At 43.8% G+C, this 12,287-nt stretch overlaps 1 protein-coding gene across 4 annotated transcripts in view; it reads left to right on the forward strand.

Annotated features, from left to right (window-relative positions):
* The window catches only part of MECOM (MDS1 and EVI1 complex locus), a 474,297-nt gene that overhangs the window by 224,099 nt on the left and 237,911 nt on the right, over window positions 1-12,287 (forward strand). For all 4 annotated transcript variants that reach the window (XM_044289904.1, XM_044289906.1, XM_044289905.1 and 1 more), the window contains exon 2: window positions 5,668-6,008. In XM_044289904.1, coding sequence (XP_044145839.1) covers window positions 5,668-6,008 — 341 coding nt within the window. The remainder of the gene's footprint in view (window positions 1-5,667; window positions 6,009-12,287) is intronic.

A 12,287-nucleotide genomic window follows, 5' to 3' on the forward strand; every position in this document is an offset into this window, starting at 1 on the left:
TCTTTAACGCCATTAATATCAAAGTGACAGGGACCTCATGGCTATGGGTAAATGTATGGTAGCTGGTGGTAACAAACAGCCTGTTTAAAAACACACTGCACTGACAATTTTTTGAAAATAAAAAAATGGTAAAAAAAAATATAACCTTTTGATGGCAGTTGCCTTAGGCCTCTTTCACACTACCGTATGGCTATTTCAGTGTTTTGCAGTCCGTTTTTCACTGATCCGTTGTTCCTTTTTTTTCTTTCCGTTTTGTTTCTGTTTCGGTTCCGTTTTTCCATTCTGTTTTCCGTATGCCATATACAGTATACAGTAATTACATAGAACAAATCGGGCTGGGCATAACATTTTCAATAGATGGTTCCGCAAAAACTGAACGGATACAGAAGATATTCGTATGCATTTCCGTATGCATTACGCTTTTTTTGCGGACTCATTGACTTTAATGGAGCCACGGAACGTGTTTTGTGGGCAAATATAGGACATGTTCTATCTTTCCACGGAACGGAGATACGAAAACACGGAAACGGAATACATACGGAGTACATTCCGTTTTTTTTGCTGAACCATTGAAATGAATGGTTCCGTATACGGACCGTATATGGAACGCAAAAAACGGCACACAAAACGGAAAAAATAAACGGTAGTGTAAAAGAGGCCTTATTCTGATCTGTAAAATGGTGGATGCTATTTTGAGTGGTTCATCCGAAACAAATTGCAGAGGCTTCCGATTTGCTGGAATCTACTCCGGTTTGCTAGAATCGATTCATTCATCTCTAGTGGAAATCTTTTTGAAAAAAGTAAAACACACAGATTAGCAGATTGGATATCATAGCATATTTTTCTTCAAAGGCATGCAGCAAACATTGAACAACATACCAAAGTCACCTAAAGAGCAAAGTAACTTTGGAAAAAAAAGATTTACTGCTTTTTTTGCCATTTGTGCGTATGTCTTAACGCACTCATACACATCGTAATGTGGGTTCGTCTGACAGTCTAATGTGTATGGGGAGCTCCCACCTTTTCCCTGACGGATGATGTCAGGGAAGTGAAGGATTAGTGAAGCAAAGTGAAAACTTTCACCCAATCCTTTTATTCTACTTGGAGATAAGCCGCTCTTATAAGTATCTGGCAGTGGTTTTATTCCCTCTCCCCATTGAATACACATACACATTTGGCCAAACTGAATAAGGGGGGGGGGGGGGGGGGAGGGGGTGCAGCGGTTGAGAGAGATAACTGTTTACAATTAGAGATGAGCGAAGTTTTGAAAAATTTGTGTCGGAGTTAGCCCAAAAATTCCATTCGTTACAAATTAATTTGCCACAAATCTGTATAAATTAGGTTAGCCCACATCTGCCTTTCATGTAATAATGAAGACCGCACTGTATAGAGAGTCCATCTTCATTGTTAATGGCCACGTGGCACCTTTAAACAGGGGCTGTTGCTGGTATGGGGTTTGGCTGGTTAGGTGGGGGGGGGGGGGGGCAATATGCATATTATTGCTGTTCTTGTCTGCAATCTCCTGCAGATTATTAGACAGTTAACACAGAATATTAATCAGCTCTGACATACCCACTTCCCAAACCCCAGCGCTCTCCTGTCCTACAGGTGGGAGCCCTTCTTTTGCCATCTGCTTTTCCTCCTTTTCCACATCATCTAATATTGATGAGAATATGTCATCAGGAACATCCAGCTCCTCCTCTCTCTGCATCTTGCTGCCTTTTCTAGGACATGAAGACTTTGACAGATGGCTTGGAGGAACTAAAGCCAGTAAAAGATGAGGATGGCCATCATTAAGACCTGGCCCCCCTAAGAGGTGCAGACTGGATTTTATTGGTTGACATGTTGGCACCAAAATAATAAAGACTTCCATCTTATTGGTATTGAATTACATATCTTTGTTTACAGCTGATGTAGGAATAAGTAAATGTAGGAATAAATAAATAAAACTGGCACAGAATAAGTCTTCCTCTACTCTCCCTGCACTCACCAGCTCCAATATTCTTCTATTAATCATTTTTAGCAACACTGTCCGTAGCGCATGAGCACTTGTTCATGTCTCTCCCTACGCTCAGCTCACAGGACAAGGGTGGAGACCGTGCAGAAAAGGCTTTTATAAGGCTGTGACATCACAGGGGCTGACTATCTGCGGATAACCTTCGGGCCGAATTCCACTTCGAATGCTTTTCTCAACACTACTTACAATCATTGAATGTGTATGGCCACCCTTAGTATTTTTCCTATTCTGCTGATTTTATTTGGAAACGGCAACCATTTTACTGCAATCACCAGGTTAAAGGAGTTACCTAGTTTTTCTAATTGAAATTTAAGTTAATTTCAGCAAATGCCGTAACATAAAAAAAATATATACTCATCAGTCTCCTGTTGACTGTGCAGAAACTGTAATGGTCCTCCTGGTCTTTGTTTCAATTCAAGAGTGCCCTGTTTAACCTCTTCCCTTCCACTGTATGAGTGTATAAGTCTGCAGGAGGGTCTTTCAAAATGCAGGCCACTCCAGAGTGGAGTGGACGCCATAGCTGTTGGATACCTGCAGTAGACAACTGGGGCTAATGTCTACGATCTTCAATAACGCCGATAGCAGACATTTAACCCTTCAGATGCTGTGATCAAATGTGATCACAGCATCTGAAAGGTAAAAAACCTAGGAGGGCATACTTCCCAGGCAGGAACACCTTCCCCTGGCTGAGATGGGGGAAGGCCTTCCTTAAAAGTAATAGGACAGAGCCTCTGTGAGGCTTCTTTAGTCCTATTAATTGTATATTCCAATGCAAGCCTGCAGGTGGCAGCACTGCATTGGAATATACTGAGTTTTGTATTCAGTAATTGTTAAAAATACATTAGTCAATATAAATGGCATGTTGGGTCCCCTTGGGAGTTAAAAAAAAATATTAGAAATATTTTAAAAATATAAAAATTTAACAAAAAATATGAAAACTGAAATAACTCACCTTTCCTCAAAATTAAAACAATACATAAAAAATAAACATCATAGGCACCGCCGCATCCAAAAATGGGCATACTATGAAAGTATAAAAATATTTATTCCATATGGTGAATGGCATAATGGTAAAAAATATTTAAATGGTTGCCGTTTTTTCATCACTTCACCTCCACCCAAAAATTGATCAAAAAGTTTTACACACCCCTTCATTGTTTACCTGCTGGACATTGACAGCACAAAGGCTAGCAGATATAATTACATGCCGTCCCGTTTGCAGCTATGGGAACAGCTCTGTAGTATACAGTTGAATAGAATGAAGCAGTCCCATAGAAGTGAATGGGATGCTCACCGCTGCATTGTGAATGGCGAGCAGGTAAACAATGAAAGGAAGGCTGTGCTCTGATCGAGCACGACTTTCTCTTCAACCAGCTGATTGGTGGGGATACCAGGTGTCGGACCCTAGCCGATCTTAGATTGATGACCTATCCCGAGGATAGGTCATCAATATTAAAATCCTGGAAAACCCCTTTAAATTGTGCAATTACAAAGTACAACTTGTCCCACAAAAACATGTGAATGGAAAAGTAAAACAGTCATGGCTCTGGAAAGGCAGAGAGTGAAAAGCGAAAGCGCAAAAATAGAAAATAATAGAAAATCGCCTGGTGATGAAGATGTTAAACTGGGCCATCCAAAGAGAACACCTATAGATAGCACTCAGCTGGTAGACGCTCATATGTTACTTTCTCTGAGGGAGCTGAAAGTTATTAACAGAGGTTATCATTGGGAAACTTTCTTAACATTTGGGTTCTGAGCAATCTCAACTTTTTTGGATGCACAATCCTGAAGAGTTGAGCATATACCGTAAAGTAAACCATCTCACCTACACCACTAACCGCAATAACAGAGATTATATTCAGAATGGACTGCAATTCCTACCGTATGTTCAAATAGTTTTGTAGTATTCATTACAAACCATAGCAAACCTAATCGTAAAGCAAATGCTACAAGTTAGATCAATTCTACCTATGAGATGTTGCATTTTGCTAATTGTACGTTGGTTTCTGTGACACAATGTATTACAGCAGCAGGAATATTATCCAAGGCCATAAAACAGATATATGTTGTCACTCTTGGAATTGGATTTGCAATGCCCCTGTTTAAATTATGCATTAAGAGAGGCTGATGCTGTTCAGGGGTCATGGGTTGTTGGTGGCAGCGGGGAAGCACAGATGGATCTTTACTGAGCTGTTTAAGGTTCTACAGCAGTCTGGAGACTCAGAAATATGATTTATTAGTTCTGGTGTACAAAGCACGAAGCTAGACTTGTCCAAGCGGTTCTCACCGGGATGCAGCTGAATGTGATATGCACTAAAAGAGATGCATTCCTCATTAGTACCATAATGTACAGTGTCAGTAAGCTACTCATAAAAATGTCACTGAATGCGTTTTTCTCCCCTAACATTGTATAACAAGTATAAGAAATGCATCACCTATGGTAGATCAGAACTAACCTACCTAATTTTGCCTTCATTGCGGCTTTAATATTTCTATATGTAGTTTAGGGAGCCAGACATTTTTTGCAGTGTAGCAATATATTATCATTTGTTGTTTTTTTAATACACTGTGGCACCTGACAACCCTTCATATACATTATTCATATTGGAAAATATATGTTTTGCTAGAATACATACAATATTTGTGTTTAATAAGTTTAATAACTACTCCAAATAGAACAAATGATTCCCTCTCCAGTGGATAGAGGATACAGATCGGTGGGGCTCCAATGACCAGGAGCTCCACCCAGGAACACAGCTAAAGGCTCGTGGAGCCTGGTGCAAGGGTTCAGCTTGGACCCCCCTTCTCTCAGTGCTTTCTGGCTAGGGAAGCACATAGCCTTCATGTTGCCTGAGGAAAACATTGAAATGCAACCCCACCCATGCCAAATTCTTGATCTAACCAGTTCCCTCCAGCCAGAGGTGTAACTTGATAGGAAAGATGCACTTTCTATAATACCGGTGTCTTCTTATGTGGCACAAGTGTCTTCGGGCCTCCTCAGGCTCCTGGGCCCAGTAGCGACTGCTACCTCTGCACCCCCTATAGATATGCCCCTGGCTCCACCGATCACATGGGGACTCATCTGACTCATTTGGGGACTCATCTGACTCATTTGAATGGAGTGCATCTCAAGCAGTGCATCTCTGGCAGTCTGTGGGACTTCCAGAGATAGATAAGAGCTGTACGTGGCTATGTCTGGCAGTCCCTTAGAGATAAATGAAGCAGTGGTATGCATAGTCCTTCATTCTCGTGATTGGTGGAAATCCCAGCAGTTGGACCCCATCAGTCTGACAGGTATCCCATTCTAGTGGTTAGGGGATAACTGGCTCTTACTGGCATACCCCTTTAATGAAGTTGTCACAGTGGAAATAGGGAATATGGACCTCATGGAAGGTTATCTCCTGGTCGGGAAACTCTTTGGGAGCGAGGTAATGATTTGGCTGGCATGAAATCCTACATGACCCCTAGAAATTTCCCCATTCACCATTATTAGCTACTATTAGTATAAAGTTAATATCTGCAAAATGATTAGCTACCATTAGCATAAAGTTAATATCTACAAAATGATTATATTATGATATTTTTATATATAGTCTGTAATTTAGAAAAAGAATATTCCAATGCTAATTTTGTTTTCTGTCACTTTACAGGTGATGATATTTCGCCTGAAAATGTTGCTGAGGTTATAGATGGAGAGTTATCACATTTTGAAGATGGGACTGGCACTACGTCTGTTTCAAATTTTCCAGATCTGTCTTCCCCAGCCTCTTCTAGTGAAGAATTCACACCTAAGGAAGGATCTCCATACAGGGCCCCCATTTATATACCAGATGACATTCCTATACCTCCTGAGTTTGAACTTCGAGAATCCAGTATTCCAGGGTCAGGACTGGGTATATGGACAAAAGTGAAAATATCAGATGGAGAAAAATTTGGACCATTCGAAGGAGAACATTGTATGAATCTTGAAAATATACACTCTGGCTGGGAGGTAAGAAACACCATGTGCATTATTACTTTTAATGGCAATTAATATTTAAAGGGGTTGTCTCACTTCAGCAAATGGCATTTATCATGTAGCGAAAGTTAACACAAGACCCTTACTAATGTATTGTGATTGTCCATATTGCTTCCTTTGCTGGCTGGATTCATTTTTTCATCACATTATACACCACTTGTTTCTATGGTTGCAACTAGTGTAGAGTGAAGTTCTGTAAAATTCAATTAGGCTGCTTTGACGAATGTTACAAAGAAATTTGCTTTGTGACGAATTACTTCACGGGTGCAATGACAGAGAATGGCGATTGCACCGCTCCCTGTTATTGTACCCCTCAGATGACGTGTTCCTCGCTGATGGACATCATTTAATAAAATAAAATAAATCATACTTACCCATCCATTTGTTTGCGAAGAGCCTGCCGCCGCCATCTTGATTGAATATCTAGCATGAAATGACCATGCACAGGATTTCCCGCAATCTTCAATCCAGATGGTGACTGCGGGCTCTTTCCGCTAAACAGATGAGGCAAGTATGATTTTTTTTTTTTTGTTTTGACCCTATTTCAAGAAAATTTGATTCGTTACCACGAAGCAAGAGGAAATTCGGCTTTGCGGCGAATAAAATTTGGATCGAAGTTCACTTCATGGACTATTTGCTCAACACTAGTTACGACCATGATTACTACCACCCTGCAAACCAAACCAAACTATAGGAAAAAGTACTGGCATTTCTGGTGCTGAGATCATGAGAGTACGCATAGGCTGGTGCTTTTTCCTAAAGTGTGTAAGCATGGCCACTACTAATGGATTGCAGGGTGGTCGTAACCATGAAAACAAGCAGTGTATAATGTGAGGGAAAAATGAATCCAGCCAGCAAAGGAGGCAATATGGACAATCACAGTACATTAGTAAGTGTCTTGTATTAACTTTCTCTACATGATAAAGGCTGTTTGCTGACACAACCCCTTTAAGTTAGACATTTTATAAAATTACTATTTTAGTTTAAAAAATGTTGCTATAGACATGGTAAACTTGAGATGTCTTCTGTTGGATGGAGTTGAACAGCAGCCTTGATTGACTTTACATACTGCTAGAGATGAGCGAATTTCTCATAAATTCTATTCTGCTGGATCGCCGATTGTTCCGAAAAGGCCTGATTCAATTCGAATTTATTCGTAGCAAATTGTGTTAAAAAACAGCTATTTCCTGGTTTCAGAGAGCCTGTATAGTGGTGTAGAGCACTGTGCCTGCAGTAACGCATAGGGAGTCTGCTGTGGTAGTGAAACAATACTGTGAGTCAGTATGACACGCACATAACAGGCGTCGCTCTTAGAATCACTGCACACTTCACTTATTTGGGCCAAAACTGTCCAAATAACTCAATTGTGAACTCAGCCTTACAGGCTGATGTTTACGCCAGGTATAAAGAACTGTGCAGAGGACCAAGATCCTACAGTAGCGTGAAAGAGCGCACTCCTTTTACACCGTCGTCAGCTGATTCCACATAGATGTCTGCAGAACACTTATACAAATAGAGCCCCCCGGACAGAGTGGAGAGGGTGTCAGCAGTAAGTTTATGTTGATGTCACTGATTATTTTGCCATTGCTCTGACCGTCAGAACAATAACTCCCCAAAAAACAGATCCTGTCTGTTGAGCAACCACCTTAACTCGGTCAGCATTTGGTCAGTAATCCATCAGTATCGCTAAAGCCCAAAAAAAAACAGGAGTGGATCCAAAACAGAGATGACACATGAATGGAATATTTGCATGTCTTCTGTGTTTTGTACCCACTCCTGCTTTCGGCTACCAAATCATAAGCCAATTATGATGTAATCATACAGGCCTTACAGATGTTACACAGACAGGATCCGTTGTGCGTCTCATTTTTCCTTCCTTCTGACAGATCAGAAGAAGGGTCAAATAAATGATGATGTCAACGAGGCCCAAGACTACTAGGTGGCCTAGTGACATAGTGGGGAGGTAGCAGCAGCAGCATTAGTAGACCACAGAGTGGCCCATTTACATAGTGTTGATTTAGCAGCAGCCTGAGGAGGCCAGAGAGTGGCAAGGTGACATAGTGTGGAGGTGGTGGCAGCAGCAGCATGAGGAGGCCACAGACTGGCAAGGTGACATAGTGTGGAGGTGGCAGCAGCAGCAGCATGAGGAAGCCACAGAGTGCTCCAGTGACATAGGGTTGATTTAGCAGCAGCTTGAGGAGGCCACAACGTGGCAAGGTGACATAGTGTGGAGATGGCAGCAGCAGCAGCAGAATGAGGAGGCCTCAGACTGGAAAGGTGACATAGTGTGGAGGTGGCAGCAGCAGCATGAGGAGGCCACAGAGGGCCCCAGTGACATAGTGTTGATTTAGCAGCAGCTTGAGGAGGCCACAAAGTGGCAAGGTGACATAGTGTGGAGGTGGCAGCAGCAGCAGAATGAGGAGGCCACAGACTGGCAAAGTGACACAGTGTGGAGGTGGCAGCAGCAGCATGTGGAGACCTGAGTGGTGAGGTGGCAGCAGCATCAGGAGACCACAGAGTGACCCAGTGACAGAGTGGGGAGGTGGGTGGCAATAACAGTACCCGCTGACAATGGTGGGTGTGAGAAAGAGCACTTGGCATCAGATGTGCGGCATCAGGTGGGTGGCAGCATCAGAATAGTAGCTGACCAGAAACTGTTTTTTTTTGTCAAGGTTTGGGTGAGGCAGCATGGATGATCTAATCTGATGCATCAGGCATTGGTGGGTGGAAATACTGGCTGATTCACGCCTGATTCATCTTGACAAAGGTCAGTCTCTCCACATTTTGGGTGGACAGGCGAATTCTCCTTGGAGTAGCTATGGCCCCTGCCGCACTAAACACCTCCTCTGATTCCACACTACTGGCTGGGCAGGACAGCTTTTGCAGGGCAAACTCAGACAGTTGTGGCCACAAATCCAGTTTGGCTGCCCTTTAGTCCAGCAGATCTTTAATGTGGGGTGACAGAGTACTGTCCAAATATGCAACCACCTTCTGGTTCAGGTTCTGCGCCAGGTCTAGCTGCTGCTGCTGGTGAGTAGTTTCTTCACTAGGCGGGTTAAGAAAGCTGCTCATCATCGACTCTAGACTCAAGCTGCTGCTGATGTAGCTGGTACTGCACCTAGGCCTAACCCTACCACAGCAGCCGTTCAGACCTGCGAGAGGATGGACGATGGCACAAATAGGCAGCGGCCAACTCTCTACATAGCATGTCTCTATAGTAGTTCAGATTTTCCTCCCTCTCAGCGGGTGCAAAAAAGGGCCTAATTTTGGACCGGTAGCAAGGGTCCAACAAGGTGGAGAGCCAGAAGTCATCCCTCTGCCGAATGGTGACAAGTCGGCTGTCACTACCCAAGCAAGTGAGCATGCAGCGGGCCATTTGCACAAGTGACTCGGAGGGACTCCCTGCCTCCATCTCCACTTCATACTGCCACAGTGTGCCTGGGTAATCAGCCTCGTCTCCCTTATTTCCCTCTTGCTCCTATGGCTGCTCCTGCTCCTCCTCTCCTGTCACCTGTGTAGAAAAACAACCAATTTGGCTACACATTGCTTGTGCCCCAATGTCCTCCTCCTCCTCCACTTCAGCCCCCACAGTGATCATGTAGCCGTGAGATGTAGGTGCCACGTCTCCAGTCCCCTGACCAGCCAGATTTACCAGCATCTGTTCCAGTATATGAAGCAGTGGAATGACGTTGCTCATCCCGTAGTCCTGGAGACTGACAAATAACATCGAAGTTACACAGGGGAGTACTCCTGTCCGCTTGGATTATCAAGAAATCGTTTATGGCCTTTCTCTGTTCATATAGTCGGTCCAACATATGGAGGGTGGAATTCCAATGGATGAAAATGTCGCATATCAGCCTATGTTGGGAGACCCCGTTCTGCCGCTGCAGCTCAAGGAGGGTGTGCTTGGTGGTGTACCAGTGGCTGAAGCGCATGCAAAGTTTCCTGGCCATTTTTAGGATGTCTTGCAGATGGGTGGAAGACTTCAGGAACCGCTTGACAACCAGATTGAACACGCGCACCATGCAGGATGCATGGTTCAGCCCTCCTTGATGCAGTGCCGACAACATGTTCTTCCTGTTGAGTTGTCGGTCACCATGGTTCCGATTTTGAGTTGTCATGGAGAAATCCAGGATTCAATTTCTTGATGAAGGACACTGAACGGTTCCTCCTCTGTGAGACTCCATTCGCCCAGTCAAACGAGGTGTAGAACAGCCTGATACCGCAATGCCCTGTACATTTGGTATGCTGGAGGAGCACTGTGAATTGTCCCTGCAGTGGAGGCTGAGGACACAGTGGAGGATGAGGAGGCAGAGGCGGGCATTGTCGCAGGACCAACGGCGTGAGAACGTGGAAGCGGCATCACCTGGCCAAGTTGCTGGTTTGACTGCATATGTTGACGCAGGGCCGTGGAGCCAACATTGGCACCCTGGCCACGCTTCACCTTCTGCCCACAGATTCGGCAAATGGCCATGTTCACCTCCTCTGGCGGCCTAACAAAAAACTGCTATACCACCGAGTAGGTTATTTTACCCCCAACACTCTGCACTGACTGACTGCTACCGCCACTGCCTCCGTGAACCCCTGCACCACTACTTTGCAGGCAGGTACGCTCCTACGAAGCAGGTGGCTGCTGACCTCCCACTGCTGCCACCCTGCTGACTCCCGGCCATGCTACCAACTTGCTAGCCTCATGTGAAAGCTGCCACCCTCTTCTCCCGATGATGATGAAGCCCCTTCATCACCCGGCTCCCAATTTCGATCGGCTACATCATCATCGGTCTGAACATCACTGATGTCCTCCTCAATGGTCTCTGAGCCCAGAGCCTAACCGCTTGCAACACCAGATTCCACCTCACTCTCCTCATGAATACTTGCCCGCCTACTGGAGGAAGCGGCGGATGTCCCCTCCAGATTTTGGCTGGGCAGTAGCTGCTTACTGTCCTCTAGTAGCTCGTCCTCGTTGTATAGTGGAGCTGAGCCCACAGCATATAATACTTTTCTGGCTGAGGGAACAGAAAAGGACAGAGGCAGGTTGAGGACAGGTGAGGGCACAGGGCCTGCTCACGGGCCATGCCAACTAAGGGTTGTGTCTGACGAACCCACTGACTCTTGGTTGGGGGTGTCTGATGTCACTTGAGATGAAGTGGATGACCGAGTCAACCATTCAAGAACCGCTGGGTTGCTGGTCAAGACACGAGCGCTAGCTGACACTGGGAGCTTAGGCCTCTGGAAGTGACCCCTGCTGCCACGCCCTCAAATAATTAAATAAAAAGGAAATTAATACACCCCCAAAAAATACTGTAATTTTGTCACTTCACCACACAACGGCAAATAATAAAAAAAAATTGCTACTAATACACAACAAAAAAGGCTTTAGAACATATTACTGCACCGCTGAACAACAGATAATACTTTTTTTGGTCACTAATACACACCAAAAAGGGATGTAATTTTCTCACTTCACCACACAACGGCAAATAATCTTTTTTTTGCCATTAATACACGCCCCAAAAGTTTTAGAACATATAACTGCACCGCTGAACAGCCAAAAAAGCTTTAGAACATATAACTGCACCACTGAACGGCAAATAATACTTTTTTTGCCACTAATACACCCCAAAATGGGCTGTAATTTTATCGTTTCACCACACAACAGCTAATAAGCCATTTTTTACCACTTATACACGCCAGAAAAGGTGGCTCATCTCTACATACTACTATAGACAAGGGGACCACACAACAGTACCAGGCCAGATAACCTGAGTTATCTCATTACTTTCACATCTCATTTTATCCTGATGTGTATTGTTCACAGAGCTATGACTTCTAACACAGCAGTCATAATGTAGATTTTGGTATCTAATTGGTTTCATTTTTCTTGATTTTAAATAATATAGTGTATAATTACATGTAGGTGGAGTCAAGGGCCAAGCAAAGTAAAGAAGCCGCAAATCTAAAGGCTCCGATACACATTACAGTATTTTTGATTGAACATACAATTTTCGGCTTATCAGCTGACATTATAATGTGAACCAAGCATGTATGTGTATCAGTAATTCCAGAGAGATAGTTGCCAGCTGAAATAGCTTTTGGCCAACAGCTATGAAGGTGTATGGACACCTTTAACCCTTTCCTAACAGCAATTTTATGTTTATAAATTTTTTACTCCATGCATTCCAAGAGCCATAACTTTTTTATTTTTCCATTCACATAGCCATAGAGGGCAGGGCTTTGTGGGATAATTTTACT

This window comes from Bufo gargarizans, chromosome 4, assembly GCF_014858855.1.
Source record: "Bufo gargarizans isolate SCDJY-AF-19 chromosome 4, ASM1485885v1, whole genome shotgun sequence".
Taxonomy (NCBI): Eukaryota; Metazoa; Chordata; class Amphibia; order Anura; family Bufonidae; genus Bufo; species Bufo gargarizans.